The sequence below is a fragment of the Prionailurus bengalensis genome, chromosome A1 (assembly GCF_016509475.1).
Source record: "Prionailurus bengalensis isolate Pbe53 chromosome A1, Fcat_Pben_1.1_paternal_pri, whole genome shotgun sequence".
Taxonomy (NCBI): Eukaryota; Metazoa; Chordata; class Mammalia; order Carnivora; family Felidae; genus Prionailurus; species Prionailurus bengalensis.
In genome coordinates this window covers 213,590,565-213,616,543 of record NC_057343.1, presented here as the reverse complement: position 1 = coordinate 213,616,543, position 25,979 = coordinate 213,590,565, and the positions used below count along the sequence as shown (strand labels likewise).

Genomic DNA, 25,979 nt, shown 5'->3' with positions numbered 1-25,979 from the left:
GCCACTTTCTCAGATGTATCTCACAACACTCTGAAGTCCAGTTCTCCACCTTGGATGCTCACCTAAATTCACAGAGCTTTTTAAAAAATATCATTGCTGGGGTCCCGCCCTAGACAAATTAATCTGAATTTCCCTGGGTAGGGTCTAGGCATTGGAGTAAAAAGAAATGTCCCAAGTGATTCTAATAAATAGCCAGTGATGAGAATCCTGGATTAGCAGGTGGATTAGCAAGTGGATTAGCAAGCCAACGCAAGTGGAAATTTGCTTCTCTTTAAAAATTATCCTGGCATGAATGTCTGGGGGCTGTAGGCAAACTGCCCGCCACATTTCATACCAATGCTGCCGTTCATAGGGGATGTCAGATCCATACATCTGCCTAACACCGCAATGACATTATCTCACTTCCTCTCCCAGACAAACCTGTGGTTACACTGGTATTGTGACAGTGTAGAAAAAAACCCGTGAGGCTTGGAGAGCTGGCTTGACAAGGAAGTAAAGCCTGGGGTTCTCTGCCATACACTGTCTGCTAGAGCAGTTCCTCTCGCACTTTAGTGTCCACAGGCATCACCTGGGACCTTGCTAAATGCAGATTCTGAGTCACTAGGTCTGGGGTGGAGCCGGAGGATGAGAGATCATGTGAAATAGAACGGGGTCACCAGCTGAGGCCACCTCAGATTCTGCATGTCTGCCCAGCTCCCAGGTGATGCCAATGCTGTGAGTCCTCAGACCACGGTTGGGGGTTAGAAAGATGTTACAACTTAGTGCTTTTCACCACTTGCCCTATACGGGTACATACAGCCCATTCCTCACGTGATGTTTTAATTTATTCGTAATTCTTAAATACCTCAGGTATAGCAAGGGATCGCCTTGAAAACTACAGAAGCTTTCTTCTCCATAAGTTCTTGTATTCCATGTGCTTATTAATTCTTTCATACAGTTGATTTTTCTTGCATCCCTTCTCCCCTACCCACCTTCAGAAGGAGGAGCTCTCCAGACACATGTAAAACACAGCTCTGGGCTAATTAAAAAAAAAAAAAAACAAAAAACAAAGGATGGAGGTTCCATCTATGACATTTTTGAAGGCTTCTTTTGATGAGTTACAAATAAAAACCAGCCTTACATTTTTCTCTCGCTGCAATTTCATCTTCCACATAATTTCGTGTGTCACTTTTTGCAAGTTCTTGTGTTATACACATATATAACAACAGAGATTCTAGATGGATAACTTTACTATAGCATCATAGAAAGGAAGAGTAGAAATTAGCCTAGGTCATCATTTTTCCAGCTGGCCCATTTATGGAGGTAATCTCTCCTCCTGCTTAAAGTTCTTTAGGATGTGGTTTGTACCTAAGTTCCTAGCCCTTTCTCCTCTGTACTACATTATGTATATGCGTAATAGAGGTAATAACAGCCGAAGTGCACTGACCACTGTCATAGGATGATTGCACTAGTGGCCCACATTGGACACACCATGGTCTCTGCAATGGGAATTTGCAGATCTTTTGTCAAGCGGTGGGATATGCTTGCCCAGCTCTTGAATCAAGACTGTTCTTGTGAGTTTCTTTGGCCAATAAAATGCAGTGGATGATGTGCCACTTCTCAAGAGGACTCGCTAGTTTCAATTCTCTTTCTTGACCCCCTCTCTCTGCCATGAGAATAAAACGGGGCCAGATGCCGGAGGATGAGAGATCATGTGAAATAGAATGGGGTCACCCAGCTGAGGCCACCCCCGACCAGCCGGCCTGTAGCTGCCCCCACAGCCGATGCACGGCAAGCCAAGCAAGCTGAGGTCCGCTAAGCTCAGCCCCAATCAACAGAATCTCTCAGCGGACCCACAGACTCGACGAAACCCTGAGGTTTTGTGGTGGTTTGTCATATAGCATTATTATAGCAATAGGCAATTGCTACAACTACATAACAGGTATCTTTCCTACATTTTCTTTAACCTTCTGAGATTCAGGGTACAATTATAGTTCTGCAACTGGCTAATTGTGTGGTCTTTTGCAACTTCCTAACTCCCTAGACTGTAAAACTGGTGATAACATTAGGACCACAGAAATTTGTGCACATGGTCAGGACTCTACAAATGTTACCTATTGAATACAACACAGCTGCAAGGTCAGCATATGAGTCTCACTTTCCAGATATCTGGGGCCCAGAGATAGAAGCAACATTCAAGGCCACATAGTGTGTTGTTAATTTCATATTATGACATAGAGAAAATATATTCGCCCCAATCCAGGAAAGGACATAGTCAACTAAATTCCCAGGCTAATGATAACCCGGTAAATCTCAAATGATGTCTATGATTCTTTGTACTGTATTTATGTGGCAACTAAATTCATGTTGTCTCTGGGGCTCTGAATTTAGTCCTAATAGATTCAGATCCCATGAGCAGACATTTAATTCTTTTTGAACACTTTTTTCTTTTTATTCTTTTTTAAAAAGTTTATTTATTTTGAGAGAGAGAGAGAGACAGAGAGAGAGAGAATGCACAGAAGGGGCAGAGGGAGAGGGAAGAGAGGGAGAGAGAAAGAGAGAGAATCCCAAGTAGGATCCGCACTATCTGTGCAGAACCCCATGTGGGGTTCCATCTCATAAACTGTGAGGTCATGACCTGAGTCAAAATCAAGAGTTAAATGCTTAACTGACTGAGTCACCCAGGCATCCCAATTTTTTTTTCTTGTTTTGACAGTTTCTATTGAGGCAGCAGACAACAGTGCAAAGGTAATGCTGACAGGGGCAAATGCATGGGACACAGTACAAGAGACATGGAATGCCACCAGTTGTCATTAGTACGAGTTCCAAACTTGGAGTGGGCGATGAGACAAGAAAAAACCCTGGGGAGGTTGAAGGACAACTTCACTTTGTCCTGGAAACCTTCATCCTCATTACAGTTAGTGACCCCGTGGCAACGGAGGTACCAGGTCAAGGAGGAGGTTTCCAGATGCTCAGAACTGGAACTAACCAGGAGGGCTGGGTCAGCATCACGTGACAACTGCTGTGAATGGCTGTGGAAAATCAGACTGTTGCTTCCATTTACACAACTGCACAGCTTACACTTAGCTGAGTGACCCAGGGGATCTGACTGGATGATGGGGCAATTCAATGAGAGGTGATTTTCTAACGAAATAGGAGCCATACCCTCGTACACTGCATAGCACCTAGGTTTTCTGTTTTGCAAACAGATATCAGAGCAAACACTTACTGGGTGCTTCCTATGTGCCCCATACTCTTCTGAGTACCTTACACATTGTTAGTCCTTTCATCCCCTCACAATCTCTGATTCAGGCATTGACACTGTCCTCATCACACATGAAGAAACTGATGCAGGGTGAGGACATATATAGTTAGCAGCTGAGCCAAGATTCCAACCCAGAAAGTCTGGTTTCAAGTTTTATGTGCATTTATAGTGTTAAACCCATTTTTATATCAATTCCTTAATTTTTGAAATCACAATTAGAGGAACACGTTGTATACAACGGGAAGTGTGAAGAGCCCTTCCACACAGGACAGAAAAGTGGGAGGAAACGGTGAGAACAATTTTCAGTCAAACAATAAGGAACTTTAGAAATTACTTGCAATCTTAATGATCAGATTAAGATCATTATGGCAGCTCATAGCTTGGTCCTGAAGAACAGGGGAGATTCTAAAAGGAAAATGAGGAGGGGAAGGAAATTCCAGGCAGAGGGAACAGTGTAAAAAAAAGGCATTAGACTGAGAGGAGCAGGAGGCTTAGGGAAAACTGAGCAGTTTAGATCTGCTGAAGCTTAAGATGATGAAACAGAGTGAAGCCAGTGTGGTTTGAAAGCTTGGTTATGTAATGTTGTAAAGGCTGTTGGAAGTCCGAGTGGATTTATCTGATCTGATATGTAATGAAGAGACATTAAAGATTTGTGAGCGGGAGTTTGGAATGATTAGTAAATTCCTTCAGAAGACTAAGTTGGCAGTCTTAATGTCTCTTGTGATTCGTGGAATGCGTTATAGTGGCGGGGGGGGGGTTGCTGGAGGCACACAGACCAGATAGGAGGCAAGAACAGTAACTGAGGGTCCTCCTCTTTTCACTGTTGGGGCACTAACTGGCATTTTGCAGTGGACATTTCTTCTTTATAAGAGACTTCCCTGAATGTCGCAGGGCTTTTATCATCTTTGGCTCTCAATGTTGAATGCTGGTAGTAGCCCCTCCCCCATCACTGTAGCAAACACAAGCATCCCCATCTTTTCCCAGTGCTTCCCACCATTAGATTGGAAACCACTGGCCCTAAACTAACAGGAAATAAACAGGATATGATAGAAATGATAAGGTGACACTGACTTGTAAAACCGTTACGGTTTTTTATAGGGGGCTTGGGGAAGATTGGTATCAATGGGGTTTCTAAGCTGCAGTCATTGAGAGGCTGTCCTAAAGAAGCTTCAGAAATGGACAGAATAAAAAAAAAATCAGAGGACAGTGGGAAAACCAAAGTTTTCATTGTGACTCCTGATCCTCTCTGACAATTCTCTGTATTAAACATTTTGTCTCAAAAGATGTGTAAAGAGAGCAGGCGCCAAACCCTATCACAAAGGGAATTTCTGCCAAATGTTGAACTCTGTTCTCCTAATATCCTTTGCAGCCCTGACAAACTGCCATCTGGACCAATTCCTTTTCTCCAGTCAAACCGCCTAGAATTAATAGCTCTCAATAGCTTCACCATGGTTGCCAATTCTTGGCAATCTATGATGTATTCAATAAGGCAGTTTATTTCTGTCAAAGTCAACTGATGACATTTGAGATAAATCAAGTGTGTCTTGATTTACTATAATCAAAATGTACCAATTGACTTCTGGCCTCCACAGTCACCAGAGCCAGTATGTACTTTTATGTTGATTTAGTTTACAGGTAATTCACAGTTAATGCCCATTTTACAAACTGGATAGAGAGGAGTTAGAAGGTGGATCATCCAGCTGACAGTTGTGTCCCTCGACAAGTCACATGACTGCTACAAATTTTATTTCTCTATTTGCAAATTGGCATAATGAGACCTCACCTACTCCTCGGGACTGTCAAAAGGAGAAAATAAGAGGCTACATGTGAAAGTGGTTTGGAAACCAACATGCTTTATAAATTATATGCACTGTTGTTATATTAGCTACAAATACTTCATTTCTCTTTAGCTAGGAGAGGAGTCATGAATTGTCATAAAAATGCTGACTGATGTAAGCATGTGACCATTTTGCCACAAAGTTCTCTTTTGAGTTGTCAAATTATTTTAACAAGTTCATATACTGTGCATTCAAAATTCAAATGGGTGAAAATGATTTTGATGTTTCAAAGGATATTAATTAGTTCTAGAAATGGAAAAACAAATATCTAGCCAAATTTCTGAAGCTTGAAAACAGAGGCCAACATTCTGTCGTCGTGTTTATTTTCTTCTTCCTCCACTTTCTAATTCTTTTAATGAGTCAAAACGATTTTTGCATGCAAGCATGCAAACAGAACAAGAAGAAAAGAAAATCATCAATAACACTGAACTAGAGAATGCTTTTAAGGAATTTTATCTTCAATTTCCACTCCAATTAGGATTACCTGACAGATTTTAACTAGAATCCCAAGATCAGCTGTCTCTAACGAAATGCAAACTCTGGCCTCTTCAGCCGCCCCTCCGCACCAGCTGCTGAGGTTTGTAGCTAGAGGGCGTGTTACAGGTGATCTACACCTGTAGACAAAGGTGTCTACTGTTTGTAGACAAAGAGCGGAGTCCAAAACATGGACTGAGTTCTCCACCATCACACAGCTGAATCACCCAGCCCTCCTGACTATACGCTTTATCTCACTACATTTGTCCTCCCTCCCTGGAGATTTTCTTCCCCTCAGTTTAGGAGGTAGGGAGGACAGGAGGGAGGTGAGCACCTGGACCTGTTTCACGTTTCTTCCACATCGGGCTATATTTTACACAAGTCCATTTGCAATCTACACAAGAACGCAACACCCCTACTACTTCCATGGAGACACAGGCATGGGGTAAGAAATGGAACTCCTACCTCACTCCAGTTTCCAACAACCCAGTATGCAGGGCTGCTGCTTGTGGACACCTGCTTGTAATTGGAAGCATTTAGCAAAAACCCCTCAGCTATCAGACTTTTTGCATCTTCCTCAGTCAGGACTGGTCCGGAACTCTGCGTCAGATTCATGTTGCTTGGAAGTTCTGGGGGGTCATGGTTTATGGAATGTTCTGAGGGTCCTGGCTGCTGGTCTCCTCCCAGAGGGAATGGAGTGTTTGCTGGCTTTTCAGTGAACATCCCCTCAGCTCCAGGTGCACCATTTTTGAGAGTAGCAGGCCTTTGGCTGGGTAGCAGTCCTTCCATCACTGTGCTGAAGGGTGGCCACATGGACGGCCCCCTGAAATACGGTGTTGGTGGGGGTCCAAGGGGCATTTCTGTGCTTTGCACCACTGAAGCATCATTTCCAGGTACTCTGATTTTGGTCCACGTTATGGAGTTGTTTTCATTTTTGTCCTTAGCTTGTTCACTGTCTTCCCCTGAGCCACTGTGAATCTCCATTTCTGGCTCTTTGGTCAAGGTATCATAAAATGGAGTCACCTGCCAAGTCACAGGGCTGCTGGAAGATGGCAAATCAGAACCACTCATTGTCGTGGTTAAAAAGTCTCCCTCTGAGGTAGGACCAGTGTCTGAATTGGGAACATTCTCTTCATTTGGCTGGACACTCAAAGGCCAGGAAGTGATGATGGGCTGGGAAGTACTTCCAGTGGAAATGACATAATTGGAGCCCAGTTCAGTTTGGTTTGAACTGTTCTGCCACCATTTCCCATCCAGGTCTCCTTCTTTGGGATCTGGGGTAGGACCGGGGCTGCTGATGGCCAGGGCACTTGTACTCACAGACTGGGGCACTGTGGGTGTGCTCAGTGTTCTGGGACTGGACGTTGTTGGAGGGATGGGCTTTAAGGGGTCCTGCCCAGATGTTGGTGGCTTTCTCCCACTGGAAATTGTGCCTTTGTTGGGCTTCAGAACTCTTCGGCTAGATGGGCATTGCTGGAGGCCACAAAGAGCCCGGCTATTGGGTTTCCTTGTTGCGTCACAAGGTTCATCATGGTTCTTGGCGCACGTGACACTGCGAATCCGCACTCCACCACCACAGGAAACAGAACACTGGAGAGAGAGACAGCTGTTACTTTAGTGGGATAGACACACTGGTTCTCATACTCAGGTCTGCAACAAGTGAGAACGGGCCCAATGGAAACTACACTGTGCAGCTTAAACTTGTTTTCTTCTATCTTTACATTTGATTTCTGTGCTCCTCTAGTTTTCCATGGAAATATGTATCTCCTGGAGACCAGATGGGGCTCAGGACCAATCATTACCCTTCGCAAACTGAAAATACAAACCATGACCTAGTAAAATGGAAGTCTCCCTGGGCTTTGAACATGGGGCACTGAATTCACAAACAGTGCAATGATTTATACAAGTCACCTATTCTTTTTAAGAGATACTAATATAATCTTTCCTAGGGTTGCAGTGCTGTTAAATTAATGTAAAATGTTTACATATTTTCTGGAATCTATTAAGTTACTTATAATGAACCTTCCCCTTAATGTTTAGAAAATGGTAGGTATAACTAACATTACCTCACCCGGGCACCACAGGCTCCATTTCCACTTGCCTATGCCAGGTAGAATCAGATTAAAAGCTAGACAACTATCATACTCACACATGTACACAGATCTAGGACGTATTCTGAAATTTAAAGGTGGGTAGTTAATCAAAGGTAGAGAGAGATACCCTTTCCAAAGAGTGAGTCCTGTAGCATAGTGTTGGTGTGAGGGACCATGGCAAGTGCCCTTCTCCGATGTTCCCCCCACATTCTGTAGCTCATGCCAAAGCACAGGCAGAGTGCCTTTGGGGAATTCCTAACAGGGTAGTCTTTCCACAGGATTCATGGTAAAGAATATTTATTTCCTCAGTCCCAGCAGCTGCAAACCACATGTAGTTGCTACATAACACTAAATTTCTAGATGTTTTGAAAAATCTATACTTTTACCAGACAGCTCCATTTTTAGCCTTTTCTTTCTAATTTAAAGTCAGCTACCAAATATATGGCCCCTGAATGTGAACCATCCAGGGGTATTCACTGGCTGTTTCACATCTGTCTGTCTTACATTCCCAACCTCAAAGCAGGTTTTTTTGAGGATGGGGTTCACATAATGACTGGCAGATTTCCAAATGTTCACAGCCATTGTTTTGTGCGATGCTCGTGACAGCACTGTGAGATTTGCAAGGCAGGAATTATGATTCCACCTTCCACAAGAGAGGAACCTGAGACTCAGCGACCTGTTTGAAAGGCTGCAAGTCAGTGGCAGAGTAAGAATCAGATTTATTTCGCATCCTCCAAGAAATCTAGTGCAACACACTGGACAGGTAGCCATCAACTGATTTCACTTATTGACTTGACTACAGATGCTTGATTTCTGAAAAGTTACCCAAAGGCAGTTTTTTATTCATAACTCAACTCCAGGATAGTTCGTGGGACACAGTGATCACTTAATACACATTTTTTTGTTCTTTTAAAGTTTATTTATTTATTTATTCATTTATTTTTGGGGTGGGGGGAGACAGAGAGAGAGAGAGAGACAGAGAGAGAGAGAGAGAGAGAGAGAGAGAGAGAGAGAGAGAATCCCAAGCAGTCTCCGCACCATTAGCACAGAGCCTGATGTGGGGCTCCAACTCATGAACCACGAGGTCGTGACCTGAGCCAAACCAAGAGTCAGATGCTTTATTGACCAAGCCACCCAGGTGCCCTAATATACACTTATTAAGTGACAATTTTACCTGGAAAAAATCAGGAATGGGAAAATTCTTCAGTGAGCTTATGCAATTTTTAGCTTAAGTTTTTTGCCTTCTCAAATCCTATTTTCAATTCCTTCTGTGTACGAAAATAATGTTGATGCATAAAACTCCCCCATTATTTTGTCACAGTCAAGCATAATCACTCAGTGATGTCTGACAGTTCTGTGAAATCAGCTCCTTTGAAAAGCAGGAGACACTTATAAGCACTGGAGACAGTGTAGCCGACAGTGTGTTCAACTGCAGGTTGGGGGTTATCTCACTTTGGAGACTGCAAAGGGCAGGCTGCAGGTAGTTCTTTTCCTAGTTTGCTGTAATGTTTCTGCTTTCTCGTGTGCAAAAATATTTTATGCTGTGTCCAGTTCATCCTCCTGACTTGCTCTCTGCTTGTTACGTTCTAATCCGAACCCCCTGAGTTTTCAAATCTCCTCTTTGGAAAAATTATCAGTCCAATCAAATACCCTTCATGTATGTCTGAACGCATTTGTGCACCGGCTGCCTCAGGCAGGCTAGGTTCTGGGAGCTGAGTCACAAAAGGGGCTCTGGCTAAGGCCACCTGCCCTCAAGCAGCAGGTGTCTCTCCCTTTGGGTATTTCTTTCCAAGAAATGTCAGAGTAGACATTTCTCTTCTTTCTCTTCATTCCATTTTTTGTTTGTTTTGACTTTAAATGCTTATAATGTCCACAGGGAAGTTAGACTTTACGACTTTATAAGCATTAAAAAAAATCCAAAAGTATATAGATATGTGCCCTCCACCCCTACTTGACCTATGAAGCAAAAGAGCTTATAAAACCTGTAAGAAGCAATGTGAACTCCCCAATCTGCCATTATTAATTAACCCCACACACGACAGAGCAACTAAACCTTAGCTTTCTCCTCTGGAAATCGAGAGAAATTAATACTCACCTTTCAAGGAGGCTGTGAGGATTACATGAGACAACAGTCTTAACACAGTGCACAATATATAGAAGACAATTGGCAATTGGAAACTATTATTATCACTGTTATAATAATGATGCTGAAAATAATAATAGTGATAACAGCAAAGGGCTTGGGGGTCTCTGATTTCTACTATCCTTCTGGAGCACAGGGACACACACCTGTCTGTGCAAAGTATGAGGAGAGCAGCTGTCTGGGTGAAGTCGTTGTAGGCACATGCCTAGAAGATACTGTGGATACCCATACGTCCCACTGGTTTATTGCTGGATTTTTTAAGATTGAGATCCCCTAGGGCTAACAGATGTGTATAATATATATGTATATATAATATATAATATATATGTATATGTATATACATATATACACACATATAGAAAGAATTACAAATTACAAGTATTAAGCAACCTTTTTTACTGTGCAAATTTGCTCAACCTAAAAGAATAAAACAGGGCTAAATAATAGCTATCTAGCTGTTTAGTTAAAATACATTAGATTTTCAGCTGTTATTATAAAAAACATTTTTTTTAACATTTATTAATTTACTTTGAGAGAGAAAGAGAGAGCAAGCATGCGTGCAGGGGAGAGCCAGAGAGAGAATCCCAAGCAGGCTCTGTGTGGGACTCAGACTCACAAATGTGAGGTCACGACATGAGCTGAAATCAAAAGTTGGATACTTAACCGACTGAGCCACCCAGACACTTCAGATTTTGAGCTTTTAAAAGTGAAGAGTATTCTAGAACAGAAATTCCAAAGTGGCAGCCTAAAGACTAAATTTGGCCCACACACATTATTTCTTTGGCCTCCTCAATCTTAAAACAAACAAGCAAACAGACAAAATACAAAAACTGAATTAGTAGCCAACATTTAAAAATCAGTAGATTTCATGGGGCGCCTGGGTGGCTCAGTCAGTTAAGCCTCCGACTTCGGCTCAGGTCATGATCTCACAGTTTGTGGGTTCGAGTCCTGCGTCGGGCTCTATGCTGACAGCTCAGAGCCTGGAGCCAGCTTCATATTCTGTGTTTCCTTCTCTCTCTGCCCCTCCCCTACTCGTGCTCTGCCTCCCTCTCTCTCTCTCCCTCTCTCTCTCCCTCTCTCAAAAAAAAAAATAAGCAGATAAAAAATTTTTTTTAATTAGCAGATTTCATATTAAAACTACAGATTTTTAGCTTCTTTCAAAAAAGCGGATGATCTGCAACTATTGGCCCCATTCCCAAATGGCAACTCAAACTTCATGAATGGAGACCTGGGTCTGGGAGGAGTTTATATGTTTTCCAGCACACCTACCCTTTCCTCCCCATCTGCTTTCCTTACCCAGTAGACACGGAAGCTTCCAAGTAATGGATGGATGCCACTCTTTAGCCCTGGGGCATATTGTGCCCAGCAGGACAGTGTTAACTCTCTGCCAAGTATATTGGGGCTAAAAACAAAGTTGCCTTTTTCTCCTCCTCAGACCAGAACAAGCAGCACTGTTTTGTGTTCAGCCCCATGCTTCTTCCTGTACATCTTGTAACTGTGTTTATCTCCTTAGGAGCTGTCAAGCCCTTCGGATGAGATAAATACAGGAGACAATGCCACACTTAGAGCTCATCTCAACCGGTAGTTTGGGACCTCTCAAAACCAGTATCTGCTATGGTTATTTTATGCCCTTACCTTGCAATTTTGAACTCCGTACCGGGCAAGCAGCTTGTCAATCTGTTAATGTCCTCCCTGGGTGTCAATCTTGCTCTTACTTGCCATTACTTCAAGATTAAGGCCTCTGGGGAGCCCACTGAGAACAAGGTCTGCTGCTAAATGAGTCAAGCCACCCACCTGAGCGGCACTGTGGAGGAGGGGAGCTCACAAATGGCTCAGAACTATAGTGCTGAGAGTTTATTCAAAAACACAGTTGGGGCTTATCACAGAGTTAGGGCTAAAGGGCTGAGTAGAGAAACAGCTAATGCTTTGCCATAAAAACATTAATTGTATAGTCTCAGGAATTTATAAATGAATGGTTGGATCTCATGCTAAAACCAGCTTTGAAAGTAAGCTGAAACACTTAGGTAGCTGTTATGGGTTGAGCTGTGTCCCCTCAAAAAGATATACTGGAGTCCTAACCCCTGCCTAACCCCTCCCGCTCCACCTCAGAGAGCTTATTTGGAGGTGAGGCCTTTGCAGAGGCAGTCAAGTACAAATGAGGACACAAGGTGGGTCCTAATCCAGTATGACCACTGTCCTTATAAAAAGGGAAATTCTGATGTAGAGACACAGACATCAAGACCACGCCATTGAAAGCAGAGATCAGGGTGTTAACATCTATAAGGAAACCAGAGGCCACCAGAAGCTAGAAGGCATGGAACAGAGTCTCCCTCACAGCCCTTAGAGGGAACCAACACTGCCAAGACCTTGGACTTCTGGCCTCCAGAGCTGTGAGACAATAAATGTTGTTAAACAACCAAGTTTAACATGCTACTTCGTCATGGCAGTCCTAGCAAACTCATATAGTACCCTAGACAATGAAAAGAAATATCAGACGTGATGAAGAGAATCAACATGGTCCCGAACTAGTTTTCTGTGAGCAGTTGTGTCAAACAAGGATTCCTGTATGTGTCCTCCAGGAAACCTGGCAAAGCACAGGCCGCTGACATCTGAGAAGAACTGAGATGTTGGCATGAACAGACATCCCGGGCCAAAAGAGAAGGTGGTCGAGCCCCCGTAGAAGTGCCTTGGACCTTAACTCCGACTGGGGACTACCACAGGTAAGTGCCTCAGAAGTGTCTCCTAGCTTCCCTGTTCCGTCTTCCTTCAGTCTGAGGGCATTTCTTTTTTTAAAAAAAAAAAAAAATTTTTAACGTTTATTTATTTTTGAGACAGAGAGAGATAGAGCATGAATGGAGAAGGGTCAGAGAGAGAGGGAAACACAGAATCTGAAACAGGCTCCAGGCTCTGAGCTGTCAGCACAGAGCCCAACGCGGGGCTCGAACTCACAGACCGCGAGATCATGACCTGAGCCGAAGTCGGATGCCTAACCGACTGAGCCACCCAGGTGCCCCTAATTTTAGCATTCTTGATAGATATGTAGTGATATCTCCTTGTAGTGCTATCTCATTAAGTTTCATCTCCCCAACAGGTAACATTGGACATCTTTTCATGTGCTTTTTTGATATCCGTATATCTTCATCAGTGAAATGTTTGTTTCTGTCTTTTGCCCATTAAAAAAAAAATTAATGTTTTTGAGAGAGAAACAGAGCACAAGTTGGGGGAGGGGCAGAGGGAGAAGAGACACAGAATCCGAAGCAGGTTCCAGGCTCCACGCTGTCAGCACAGAGCCCGACGTGGGGCTTGAACTCATGGACCTCGAGATCATGACCTGAGCCGAAGTCTGACGCTTAACCGACTGAGCCACCCAGGCGCCCCTGAGGGCATTTCTGTGAGTCTTCGCACAGGAGTGTTCTTGGCTTCCTGCTCAGCAGGAGACCTGCTTGCCAGTGTGTGCTGCAGGGTCTCTGTCTCAAGAGCCAGGAGACCTGGTTTGTGAAAATCGCCATTTCGTCTACCTGGTCACTCGGACACGCCAACACCCACAAGAGCAGCTTTGACTTAACAGATCCTCAGTAAGCTGGTTAATTGATGGTTGTGTTCATTTGTTTGTATGCTTTTTGTCAGGCACAGAAAGGGCATGTCTGCTTTTGGAGGCTCTGCACCACACCCCATCAAATATATTAAAGGAACATCTCTAATCTCAAGGGAAATACAATCTTTTTCTCTAAAAACCCTCTGACAGGGGCGCCTGGGTGGCTCAGTCGGTTAAGTATCCAACTCTTGGTTTCAGCTCAGGTCATGATTTCACAGCTTCGTGATTTGAAGAGAGTCATGGGATTCTCTCCCTCTCCCTATGTCCCTCCCCCACTCTCACTGTCTTTGTCTCTTTCAAAATAAATAAATAACCTTAAAAAACTAAAAATAAAAACCATCTGAAAGCCTTTTTATTTTTTTGCTCTGAAAGTATTTGGGGACGGCAACTCATTTAAGAGTGCCCTGATTTCTCAGCAATCATTATGCATAGTCTGTGATTCCAGCAAAGTGACAAGAGCTGATCTAGAAATTGTTTCCAAACATAATACATTTTTTATGAACACTGTCATACTGTTATATTTTGCAGATGTTTGAGATGCATATGGCAGAGTGTTCACAGTACAAGTTCTGCTGCCTTCATTCAAATCCTGGTTGCCTTGCTTAAAGGCTGTGTGACCTTGGAGAAGTCTCTATGTCTCTATGTCTGTTTCTTCACCTGTACGATGGAGCTAATAAGGCTGTTACGAGGTATTGTGTTAATACCTATAAAAGTGTTTAATACATATCTAAAAGCCCAACAAGTATCTGTCATTAATATGTAATTAAATATTGATTTCTGATTTTGCACTGTCCTTTGTTTTTATGGAAAGCATACAATAACCTTTTCTTTCAGGTCTCAAACATTTTTGTAGACCCTGGCCCATAAAATGGCCCTGAGCTTGGGGCGTGGGTTTAGAGGAAAAGGCAGGGGGGTACAGATTGTCAGGGCATCTGGGTGCCACGGACTGACCATGGCTTTCAAAATCAGACTAGAATAGAAGACAGACACTTGTGTTCTTGCTTGAGAATGAAGTTACCATTTAGTGAACACTTACTATTTGTCAGGCACCATGCAAATGGCTTACATGGATTATCTTCAAGCCTTAAATTAACCCTCTCTTTATAAATGAGAAAAGGCTGAGGGTGCTCTAACACTAGCTCAGGGCCATATAATTAGGGATCACCAAGGGCTTGAAAACCTAGGAAAATTAGGATCCCACTAAACTGCCAGGAGTAATGGGGGAATTAATGAACAATATCAACCTCATGAAGTTATCTTAAGTGTTAAATGAGATAGACTCTATAGTGTGAAAAGCACTGAACAAAAGATAGATGACCTTATTATTTCCATCTGTTTGCTAAGAAATGCCTATTATGTTACAGGCACTGTTCTAGTAAGAAGTTTGGAACTATTAACTCATTTAATCCCCATAACTTCCCTTGAGTCTAAGTACCGCTCTTATCCCCATTTCATGGATGGAGAAAACACACTACAGAAAACTAAAGGTAATCACAAAGAGATTCAAGTCACACATCTAGTTAGTAGCAGAGCCAGGATTGGAGCCCAGGGCCCCAAGCTCTAGAGACTGTGCATCACCACTAGACTGGCTTTCTCTCATAAGGCCTGTCACTGAAGTGATAGACCTAATAAAAATGGGGGCCACAGAAACTCTGATGCTTTATGACAAACCAAGACCCCTTTCTTTACCCTGTATGCCCAGAAAGTAGGTTGGGTAAAAACAGAATAAGATTCTTGGTGAAATCTGAGATCAGGGTAGGAGTCAGTGTTCAGGGCATGAGCTTAGAGAGGGAGGGGCTGGTCATAGGGGCAGAATGCTCCCCTCCCCTTCCCCCTGCCAGCTGTCGCTAGGTCCTCCTTCTGATCCCTGCTGGGTCAGGGATGAGTGTGCTGGGACACAGCTGAGCCCACCCTCTCTCATTGCTTGGGTTGGCAGAAGTGCCTTGGCAGGGAAGGGAAGTCAGCCCAGGGAGGACGACCCTGCTCCTGCAGAGTCCAGGAGCTTCACAGTTCTTAGATCTTTGGCCCAGTTACCTCCTAGCTTCCAACTCATACAGGGTGACCCAAACAGCCCGGTTTAGACCAAATGAACTGTGCTGGAGCACTGCCCTGCATCAATTTATGTCCGTCTCAAGACAAGATCCAGACCATAAATACTACAGTAGCAAGAAGACAGCACTGTATCATTTCTCTTATAAATGTATCTGGGTTTAGTTAGAACATCAAAGACAAAGACATTTCATCATATTCTGGCAAAGCTCATTACGGGGCTGAAATGTGCAGGCATTAGTAAGAGAGCCGAGGGAAGAAAAGAAGACCCACTGGATGGATATTTTGATGCTGATTTAGCTAAAAGCACCTCTCATGACAACATCCCCTACCTGGAAGGCAGGGTCTCAGCCTTTCTGCTCAACTCTATCAAGAGGAAGCTAGAGACTGAACTCTGTGTCTGCTGGCAATACACTATGCAATGGACTGTATTTGCAACAACAGACATGAGTACTTGTCACGTCGTGCCAACTTTTTGGTCCCCTGTTCCCCAGCTAAGGCACATCATTTTGTTCCCCACAAATAGGAGCATAATACGAAGAACTCCTCAGCCAAATATATAATTGTAGTCCTTTAAAACAAGCATGAAGGATCTGGCAATTAGTAAATTCTACATGACAGGAAATATTGACTGCTTCAGATGATGCAGCCAAAACATTCCTGGTAAACAGATTTAATGGGCCAGTCACAATACCTCGTTCAGCCTTATTTGGACAACACTGTAACTTACAGCAATCCAGGCTGGCTGTGGACTAATGCTGATATGTACACACATTAATAGTACTCTATTAGTTTGCAGGTATGTTTTCTTTGCATGGATCCCTTCATATTTCTTTCTTCTTTTTTTTCTTTTTTGGGCCCTATCTCTCCCATTTGATAGGAAGTTCTTACAACATAGGGACTGTGCTCGCCATTTTCCTTTTGTTTTCACTTCAATGCCCAAGACAGTATTCTGCACAGAATTAGAAGCTAAATAAACCTGAACTGTGACCATGAGGTAATGAAATAAAGTTCTGGAACTAAGGTTATCAGAGTGGCTCTATTCAAATGATTGTTTTTTGCTTTCAAAGGGTCAGCTTCAGAGATGGAACCTTTGCTTATACAAATTTTCAAATTCTTCTTTAGATACTATTTCATAGTACCTTTATGAGTACAGATAGTACTTCCTGCATTCTCCGAAATCCAGTATTTTTTGTTTCTCTGAAGGTGAGTCCTAAGAGGAGTTCCTATGCTATTCTGGTCAACAGTAGCATTATTATGGAAAGCATGGGCCTTCCAAGGAAACTCATCTGTCCTTGAAGTCTGGACTGTTGGTTTAAAAAATCATGTATTTTTTGTCATTCCTTAGGTCATTGAACGGAAACATGTATAGGGAAGCAGAGCAAGGCCCCTGGAAACTCCAGGACCCTTGGAGAACAAAAAGTCTCTACTTCGACGACAGACTGTAGGAGCATGAGTTGTGACACTACCAGGTTCCAGGTGATCTAAAGGCAAATGAAGCTTGGGAGTTCTTCTTAACCTTCTAGCCCACTGATTTCTAACTGCACTCAGAGAATTAGATCAGATTAATTTGGGGAAATGCAACAACATTTGAATTTACATGGCTAATAACAGTAGATGTGCCAACTCTTGGTCAGGTCTGGCCTTGACCGATGCTGAATAGACGGATGATGTGAGGGACTTTTTCAAGTGTCAAGTATACTGCCTATCATTCTACCATTTGAGTAGCACATCTCCGGTTTTAGTTAACTACAATAGTTCCAGTGAAACATAAATGTAAGCGTTTAACAAACCAGCTCTTGGGGTGGGTGGGAGAGCCCTGATTTGCTACCAGTGGTTTGACGACAGGAGAATAGCAAAAATCCTGACAATGTACAAATTAGCTGTTGTGAGGGGCACCTGGGTGGCTCAGTCGGTTAAGTGTCCGACTTCGGCTCAGGTCATGATCTCGCAGTTTGTGAGTTTGAGCCCCGCGTCGGGCTCTGTGCTGACAGCTCAGAGCCTGGAGCCTGCTTCGGATTCTGTGTCTCCCTCTCTCTCTCTGCCCCTCCCCAGCTCATGCTCTGTCTCTCTGTCTCTCAAAAATGAATAAACTTAAAAAAATTAAAAAATAATTAGCTGTTGTGAGCCTGTGTAAGTGGGATTCAGCTCATCCCTGACTGGTATCTGATCACTGGATAAGTGAGAAGACCCAGTAAGAATGAAAAATAAGCAAGATAGGATACGAGGCAGTGGGAAATGCAGGAAACAGGCCAGAGGTGATAGACACTGGTGACTCTGCAATTTTCTCTAGGGTCGCTTTGGATTAGTTAATGGGTGGGGAACGGATGAAGCTTACCTCACTCCAGTTGCCTACTGTCCAGTCTGATGGACACAAGATGTCTCTGTTGCAGGAAATGAGGGTCTTGGGCTTCAACAGGTGCTGGCAGTCTTTAGCTGGAAGAGCCTGCTCATCAGAGCCCATGGTCTGGACGCACAGCACCGTTCGCTTCTTCTCTCCGTGGGGCCCACATGTTGCTGAGCATGCTTCCCACTCCCCGGCCCACCACCTGCAGACACACACGGACATGTGAGAGAAGATCACCAAAAGTATACGTGTACAGCCAGCCACTGGAAACAGAAACATGTGCAGAAGCACAGGTTACAGAGCTGGGTGGTCCTCGCTGATACTCCAGCCTCCTAGAGTAGGCAGGGCCATGGCTGGCTTGTGCAACCACGCCTCAAGTCCAGTCGAGCATACAGCATAAGTAGATGCTAAATAAGAATGTCTCTGAATGAAAAACAATATGCCTTCTCTCTTTTCAGTCAATAAAACTGAGGTCTGGGGGTACCTGGGTCACTCAGTGGGTTAAGCGTCTGACATTGGCTGAGGTCATGATCTCATGGTTCGTGAGTTCAAGCCCTGCATCAGGTTCTGTGCTGACAGCTCAGAGCCTGGAGCCTACTTTGGATTCTGTGTCTCCCTTTCTCTCTGCCCCTCTTCCACTTGCCCTCTGTCTCTCTCTCTCTCTTAAAAATAAATAAACATTAATGAAAAATAAAACTAAGGTCTAGTTTCCTATTGTGCAACTTCAAGCAAGTTTGAGCCTTACTTTCCTCATCTATGAAATGAGTATAACAATACTGACTTTATACGAGTGTTGTACATTAAACAAAATATCAATTTATATATAGTGTATAGTACACAGCCTAACACATAAGAACTTGATCATTTGTTATTATTTGTTGTTATTTTAAGTTTATTTATTTTGAGAGAGAGAGAGAGAGAAGGAGAGGGGCAGAAAGAGAGGGGCAGAAAGCAGGCTCTGTGCTGTGGGATGTGAGGCTCTATCCCATGAACTGTGAGATCATGACCTGAGTCGAAATCAAGAGCTGGACACTCAACTATCGAGTAAAAGAATCCAATAGAATCTAGGTTGCCTGGTTCCTAATTGAATATTTTTCTACTCTAATGTGAAGCAGGTACTGAAACAATTACTAATTTTCAATTATTTAGGAGATGATCAATTGGAGGCATTGCCTTCCTCTTTCCTATCTCCTGCAGTCTACCTACTACTAGTTTCATTGGTCCCTTTGATCAGAAAGCAGTAGAAAAAGAAGAAACTTAAGATAATGTCTTACTTGTTAGCTATTCTTGACAACTTAAAGAACTAAAAGTGTTTGCTAATGAATACTCTGGATTCTCTGTGGAAAACAAGGATGTGAGCTCTTTCTCTACCTCTTATCATGGATGATTTATTTAAGATTCTAGGAGGTAGAACCCATGGAAACACAGAAAGAGCTTTTTAAGAAAAAGTTATTTGTTTGTTTATTTATTTATTTATTTATTTATTTATTTATTTATTTATTTATGTTTTGAGAGAGAGAGAGACCACAAGCGGGGAGGGGCAGAGAGACAGGGAGAGGGAGAATCCCAAGCAGGCTCCCCACTGTCAGCACAGAGCCCCATTTGGGGCTCAAATTCACAAACTGTGAGATCATCACCAGAGCCACAATCAAGAGTCGGATGTCTAACTGACTGAGCCAGCCAGGCGCTCCTAGAAATAGCTTTTGAAAGTGGTAGGGAACCCTCTTTTTTTCCCCTTCTCCATCATTGTGTAACTCTTCCAGGCCCAGGGCTCAGGAGCCAGTGTCAAGTTGTTTTCTGTTGTCCATTTCACTTTTTGGATGTCTGCCATAATGTCACCTTCCTAGGAGATGTATAATAGAATACTGTTTTTATATTTATAGGTGATCTGTGACAGAAGGCTGTTCAGATGTTCTGAGGGATTGGTCAGAAGAAAAATGTAATGCAAAAAACTCAGCAAGACAAAAGCCCAACCCATTCATTTACCCCGAAAAGACAACCTCTCTGGTTTAGTCAGCACAGAATTAACAACAGCCTAACCCGATTTGGTCTGTTTTTGCCAGTGATCTTTATCCTACCAGAACGCTGCTGGCATTTCCCACACAACTGGAGAACCTACTGTTCTTTAGTCCCCCTACATGAGTTACTCTACTGTCCCGGTTACAACGTAAAAGTCCTATGGACTGGGGCTCTAATAGTGATTCTCACTGTAACAACACAGTGGAAGGCTTTATTTTTTTTTTATTTTTCAATATATGAAATTTATTGTCAAATTGGTTTCTATACAACACCCAGTGCTCATCCCAAAAGGTGCCCTCCTCAATGCCCATCACCCACCCTCCCCTCCCTCCCACCCCCCATCAACCCTCAGTTTGTTCTCAGTTTTTAACAGTCTCTTATGCTTTGGCTCTCTCCCACTCTAACCTCTTTTTTTTTTTTCTTCCCCTCCCCCATGGGTTTCTGTTAAGTTTCTCAGGATCCACATAAGAGTGAAACCATATGGTATCTGTCTTTCTCTGTATGGTTTATTTCACTTAGCATCACACTCTCCAGTTCCATCCACGTTGCTACAAAGGGCCATATTTCATTCTTTCTCATTGCCACGTGGTACTCCATTGTGTATATAAACCACAATTTCTTTATCCATTTGTCAGTTGATGGACATTTAGGCTCTTTCCATAATTTGGCTATTGTTGAGAGTGCTGCTATAAACATTGGGGTACAAGTGCCCCTATGCATCAGTACTCCTGTATCCCTTGGGTAAATTCCTAGCAGTGCTACTGCTGGGTCATAGGGTAGGTCTATTTTTAATTTTCTGAGGAACCTGCACACTGTTTTCCAGAGTGTAATAAGCGAAAGATGCTACCAAATGACAATGATTTAAAAAGACTTGTTAAATTCCTTATACTTCACTCTTAACAATAATCTTCAAATTGTTTGGAGGCAATTGCAGGAAATTCTGTTTCCTATATGACAGCACAAGTTGGGAGATAGAACAGGCTGTCTTGCTCCCTTGAAGTGCTCTGATGTGGACTGGCAGAGTAGAGCTGTGGAACTGATCACCAGCTCACTGAGAAAACCTGGGCCCCGGAAGATGCTGCACAGTGGCTGTCTGGCACCCCGCTCCTGCCTGCGGCCACGGCATCTCCTTTCTAACTACCGGGGCTTCATTGCTGATGGTAGGAGAGGGGGCTGTGGAATTGGTCCATTTCAAAATTTCTCTCCAAATCAACAAGCTGCATCTGTGCACTCAGCTTAAGAAGCCTTCCAGGGGGAACCAGGTATCATTTACCTTGTTCTAGCAATGCTGCTTTTAGAACTAAGAGATGAAGAGATGTCAACTACAAAGCCCCAAGCAAGGCAAGAATCACAGGTACAGTGGCCAGGAGGTGGGACTATGGGCAAGGGGTCCAGATGCCTGGCTGCTGGTCTTGCCCTGACAAAGGCTTGCCTTGCCAATGAATATGCATCTCATATAGCCTGCCTGGCTGCAAGCTTCCTTAGGAAGTGACAGATTTGTGCCATTCCAAAAACTCCTTTGCCACACATTCCAAGAAGCCCCAATCACAGGGTTTTCCAAGCTTTGGAGCGTCTATAACTTGGTTGGGGCATCTCTGCTCTTCTGCTTGCGTCACCTGCATTAGTTTCCCATAGCTGCTGTGACAAATTACCACGAACTTGGTGGCTCAAAACAACAAAAACCTGTTTGTTTGTTTGTTTTTTACTTTTTAAAAAATTTTATTTATTTTACTTTATTTTTAGTGTTTTTTTAAATGTTTTTATTTATTTTTGAGAGAGAGAGAGAGCATGAGTGGGAGAGAGGCAGAGAGGGAGACAGAGGATCCGAAGCAGGCTCCAGGCTCCATGCTGACAGCAGAGAGCCCAATGTGGGGCTGGAACTCATGAACTGTGTGTGAGAATATGACCTGAGCTGAAGTCGGATGCTCAAACAACTGAGCCACCCAGGCACCCCAAAAAACCTGGTTTCTAATAGTTCTAGAAGCCAAATCTGGTCTCTTATAGTTATAAAATCAGTGTTACTGGGATGAAATGAAGGCATTAGCAGCACCATGCTCCCTCCAGAGGCTCTATGGAAGATCAGTTCTTTGCCTCTTTGGGTTTGTGGTGGCTGCTGGCATTGCCTGGCTTGTGGACCATCCCTCCAGTCTTTAAGGTTACTGTCTCCAAATCTGTCCCTGTTCCATCTTCATATCACCTTCTGTGTGTGTGTGTGTGTGTGTGTGTGTGTGTGAAATTCCCCTCTGCCTCTCTCCTATAAGGACACTTGTAATGACATTTAGGGTCCAAATGGATAACTGATGATAGTATCCCCATTTCAAGCCCCTTCACTCAATAATGTCTGCAAAGACCCTTGCTCCAAATGAGGTAACATTTGCAGGCTCCAGGGATCAGGATGTCCTTTCAGCCTATCACAAGACCGCACTAAGGGTCAGCTTCAAGCTCACAGAGCTCAGCTTGTATCACGTAAGAATTGCTTTATCAAGGCCCCTTCTCCATGTCCATGGGCTGAAGGGTCAGCTCATCTCCTCCTGAAGAGTCCTTCAGCCTCCCGACTCTTACCCCAACATCCTTCTCCCTCTAGCACTGGTAGCATCTTGTTGTAAAGTTACCTCCAACTAGAAATTCTGAGAGTTGAAGTGTAGAGGTGGGTAAGGTAACCACCTTTATGGAAAGCGAATTCTGAAAAGAGTGAGGCCAAGTCTTTAGCTACAGGTAAGTAAGATGTCCGGAACAGAGGGGTGCCTGGTGGCTCAGTCAGTTAAGTGTCCGACTTTGGCTCAGGTCATGAGCTTGCAGTTCATGAGTTCGAGCCCTGCATCAGGCTCTGTGCGGACCGCTCGGAGACTGGAGCCTGTATTCAATTCTGTGTCTCCCTCTCTCTCTGCCCCTCCCCTATTCATGCTGTCTCTCTCTCTCTCTCTCTCTCTCTCTCTCTCTCTCTCAAAAACAAATCAACATTAAAAAAATTAAACCTTTCTTTAAGAGACAAAACAGATGAACATAAGGGAAGGGAAACAAAAATAATATAAAATCATGGAGGGGGACAAAACAGAAGAGACTCATAAATATGGAGAACAAACTGAGGGTTACGGGAGGGATTGTGGGAGGGGGATGGGCTAAATGGGTAACCGGCACTAAGGAATCTACTCCTGAAATCATTGTTGCACTATATGCTAACTAATTTGGATGTGAATTAAAAAAAATAAAAAATAAAACAAGATATCCGGAACAGATTGATGTATGTTTTAAAACACAGAGTTGATACCAGAATCTTCTTTGACTGTGTTGCTTTTCTGTACATAGCCTGTGTCCCCAGCTCTACCTTGGCCTCAGCATGTGACTGTCTGCATGAAGATCCCTTGGAACCCACCACACCTAGCAGCACGCTTGCTTTGCTTTAGACACAGCCTGGATAGGGGAGAGGTGCACACCTCTTTGGGGATGTAATGGAGACCACAGACTTATAGATAGCTAGCCCCGGGTTCAAACCTCTGCTGTCTACTAGTTAGCTGCATGCTCCTAAGTGAGGTAAGGAACAGTTCTTCCTCTATAGGCATGATAATAATTATTTTCCTCAGTAGTCGAGAACAATAAAGATAATATATGAGGTATCTCTAAAACATCATCAAAAGTGAAGTAGGTATTTAAAAATCCCAGTTTTCTTCTACTCTGCTCTCACATGACTTCTTCTTCTTCTTCTTCTTCTTCTCCTTCTTCTTGAATGTTTATTTACTTCTGAGAGACAGAGCATGAGTGAGGGAGGGGCAGAGAGAGAGGGAAACACAGAAACCGAAGCAGGCTCCAGGCCCCGAGCTGTCAGCACAGAGCTTAACACGGGCCTTGAACCCACGAACCGTAAGATCATGACCTCAGCCGAAGTCACTTAGCTGACTGAGCCACCAGGTGCCCCAAGTTACTTCTGTTTCAACAAATGTGTGGGTTTTCCATACCAAGCAATTCTGGCCCTAACTGTTGGGGTTGGTGCAGACTGGGCAGGTTAGGGGCTGGGCCACCCAGCACAGCCCCTATTGCCTTCCCTTCAGGTCCAGGTTGTCACCTGTGCTTCTTACCAGCTGGCCATGAACCACGGGTTCCCACAATCCCAGCCAAGGGTTGGATACTTTGCTAGAGTGGCTCACAGAACTCAAGAAAACATTTTGCTTACTATATTACTGGATTATTATAAAAGGAATAATGGAAGAGATTCATGGGGCAAGGTGGAGGGGAAAGGTGGAAGAGCTTCTATTCCCGCCTTAGGGTACACCATCCTCCCAGCTCCTCCATGTATTCAGCCAACAGGAAGCTCTCCATACTCCTCCAGTTAGGGTTTTTTTGTTCGTTTGTTTGTTTTTAATTTTTTTTAATGTTTATTTATTTTTGAGAGAAGGTGTCACAGTGTAAGTGGGTGAAGGGCAGGAAGAGAAGAAGACACACAATCTGAAACAGGTTCCAGCCTCTGAGCTGTCAGCACAGAGTCCAACTTGGGGCTCAAACCCAGGAACTGTGAGATCATGACCTGAGCCAAAGTCAGGTGCTTAACCAACTGAACCACCTGGGCGCCCCCAGAGCTTTTAGTTCTAAAATCATGATGACTATTGGATTTTATCAGAGGCATTTTTTTTTTATCAGATACCAAATATATATCCTTTATTGTATCACAATATCTCGGTGCTCAATAAATGGTAACTCTTACATGGCTATAATCACCACAGTATCTCTTATGGGAAGTAACAGGAGCTTAACAACTATTCATTGGCAATCATAAGGCCGAGGGAGACTATGTAACACAATAAAAATGAGAACCTGAACCCCAGGGACAAAATTAGAGCCAGGAAATAACCATCTATCGTTTTAAGAGGATATCTAACCCACCATAGCAAGTGGCTTTGAAAAGCAAGGACAGAACCCCGGGCACGCAGGCACATGTATCATGGCTGCTGTCTAATGAACGCAACAGGAATTTACTGGTACAGCGTCATCGACTTTGCGGGGGACTGGGGGTGAGGAAGCACGTGAGCCCTGCAGAGCTGTGGGCTAGTGACCAGCCCCCAGACATGACCTTTTCTTTTCTGGCTCACTCTTCCCTGAGAAGAAATTATAGAAAGTACAGCTGCAGACGAAACCTAGTGCTGGCCAGAGCTGCAGCCAGGTGAGGTGACCAAGGCGAGGTGACCAAGGTGAGGTGAGGCAGTGCCTCTGTCCTGTTGCCGCACGGCAGGATCTGGCTCCCGGCCTCACAGCCCACTCCTTCTCCACCAGAGCCCACAGAGCTGGACAGAGAATAAACCCGCTGACTCTGGCCTCTGGGACCAGCCTGTCTGCCCCCACTAGAGACAGATATTGCTTGCCTTCACTGACTTGCCTAGACTCTTCTTTTTACACAGTTCTTCAACATTTATCACATTCTTCTAGCTCTTCTTTAGAGTTCGGTTCATCACCTATTTGATTTATGATACCAACGAGTCCCCTCCTGTTTGACTAAACTTAGTGTGTCCATTAGGATTGGAATGAATGCCTGGTGAGATTGGCAACCTAAATATACCCCTGTTTGTGGTCACTAGAAAATGAAGACACTCTCCAGAATTCATTCTTTCCTTCTTCCTTCACTTCCTTTCTTCTCTGTCCCTCCCCTCTCTCTTCCTCTCTCCATTCTCCTCCTCCTTGGCTCCCGACCCGCCCACCCCCCACCTTTAACATAAGCCCCTACATTACAGCCACCTTCTGGGACTCTAATATCTAGAACCAATATGGTGAGCAGGAAATGAATATCTCTATAATGCTGCTTCTCAACCAAGGGTGCTTTTGCCCTTGACAAGACACTTAGCAATGTTTGGAGATGTTTTTGGTCGTGACAACCTGGAGGAAGGGGGAAGTTGCTACTAAAATATAAGCAGGTACAGGCCAGGGGTGTCACTACACATCATAGGGTGTGCAGGACAATCCTGAAACAAAGAGTTATCTGGCCCCAAATGTTAACGGTGCTGAGATTAAGAGAGCCTGCTCTGAAGACCACCCTTCCAGGCAGCCATTAAGTGCAGGTGGGTCCAGTGATCTGAAGTTGAAGGCTACTGTTGCACCGGTCCAGTGCTCTTAGAAAAGCCACACCTGTTATCTGAAGAACTTTGGGGGATCCATAGAACATTCTCTTCAACAATGCTCCGAGACTTAGTCTTA

The 25,979-nt window shown here is 43.8% G+C and overlaps 1 protein-coding gene across 2 annotated transcripts in view; it reads right to left on the bottom strand.

Moving 5' to 3' along the window:
• Positions 1-25,979, bottom strand: part of ADAMTS12 (ADAM metallopeptidase with thrombospondin type 1 motif 12) — a 343,919-nt gene that overhangs the window by 36,374 nt on the left and 281,566 nt on the right. For both annotated transcript variants that reach the window (XM_043600301.1, XM_043600310.1), the window contains exons 18-19: positions 17,775-17,985; positions 6,022-7,146 (exon numbers count right to left, since the gene is read on the bottom strand). In XM_043600301.1, the coding sequence (XP_043456236.1) occupies positions 6,022-7,146; positions 17,775-17,985 (1,336 nt within the window). The remainder of the gene's footprint in view (positions 1-6,021; positions 7,147-17,774; positions 17,986-25,979) is intronic.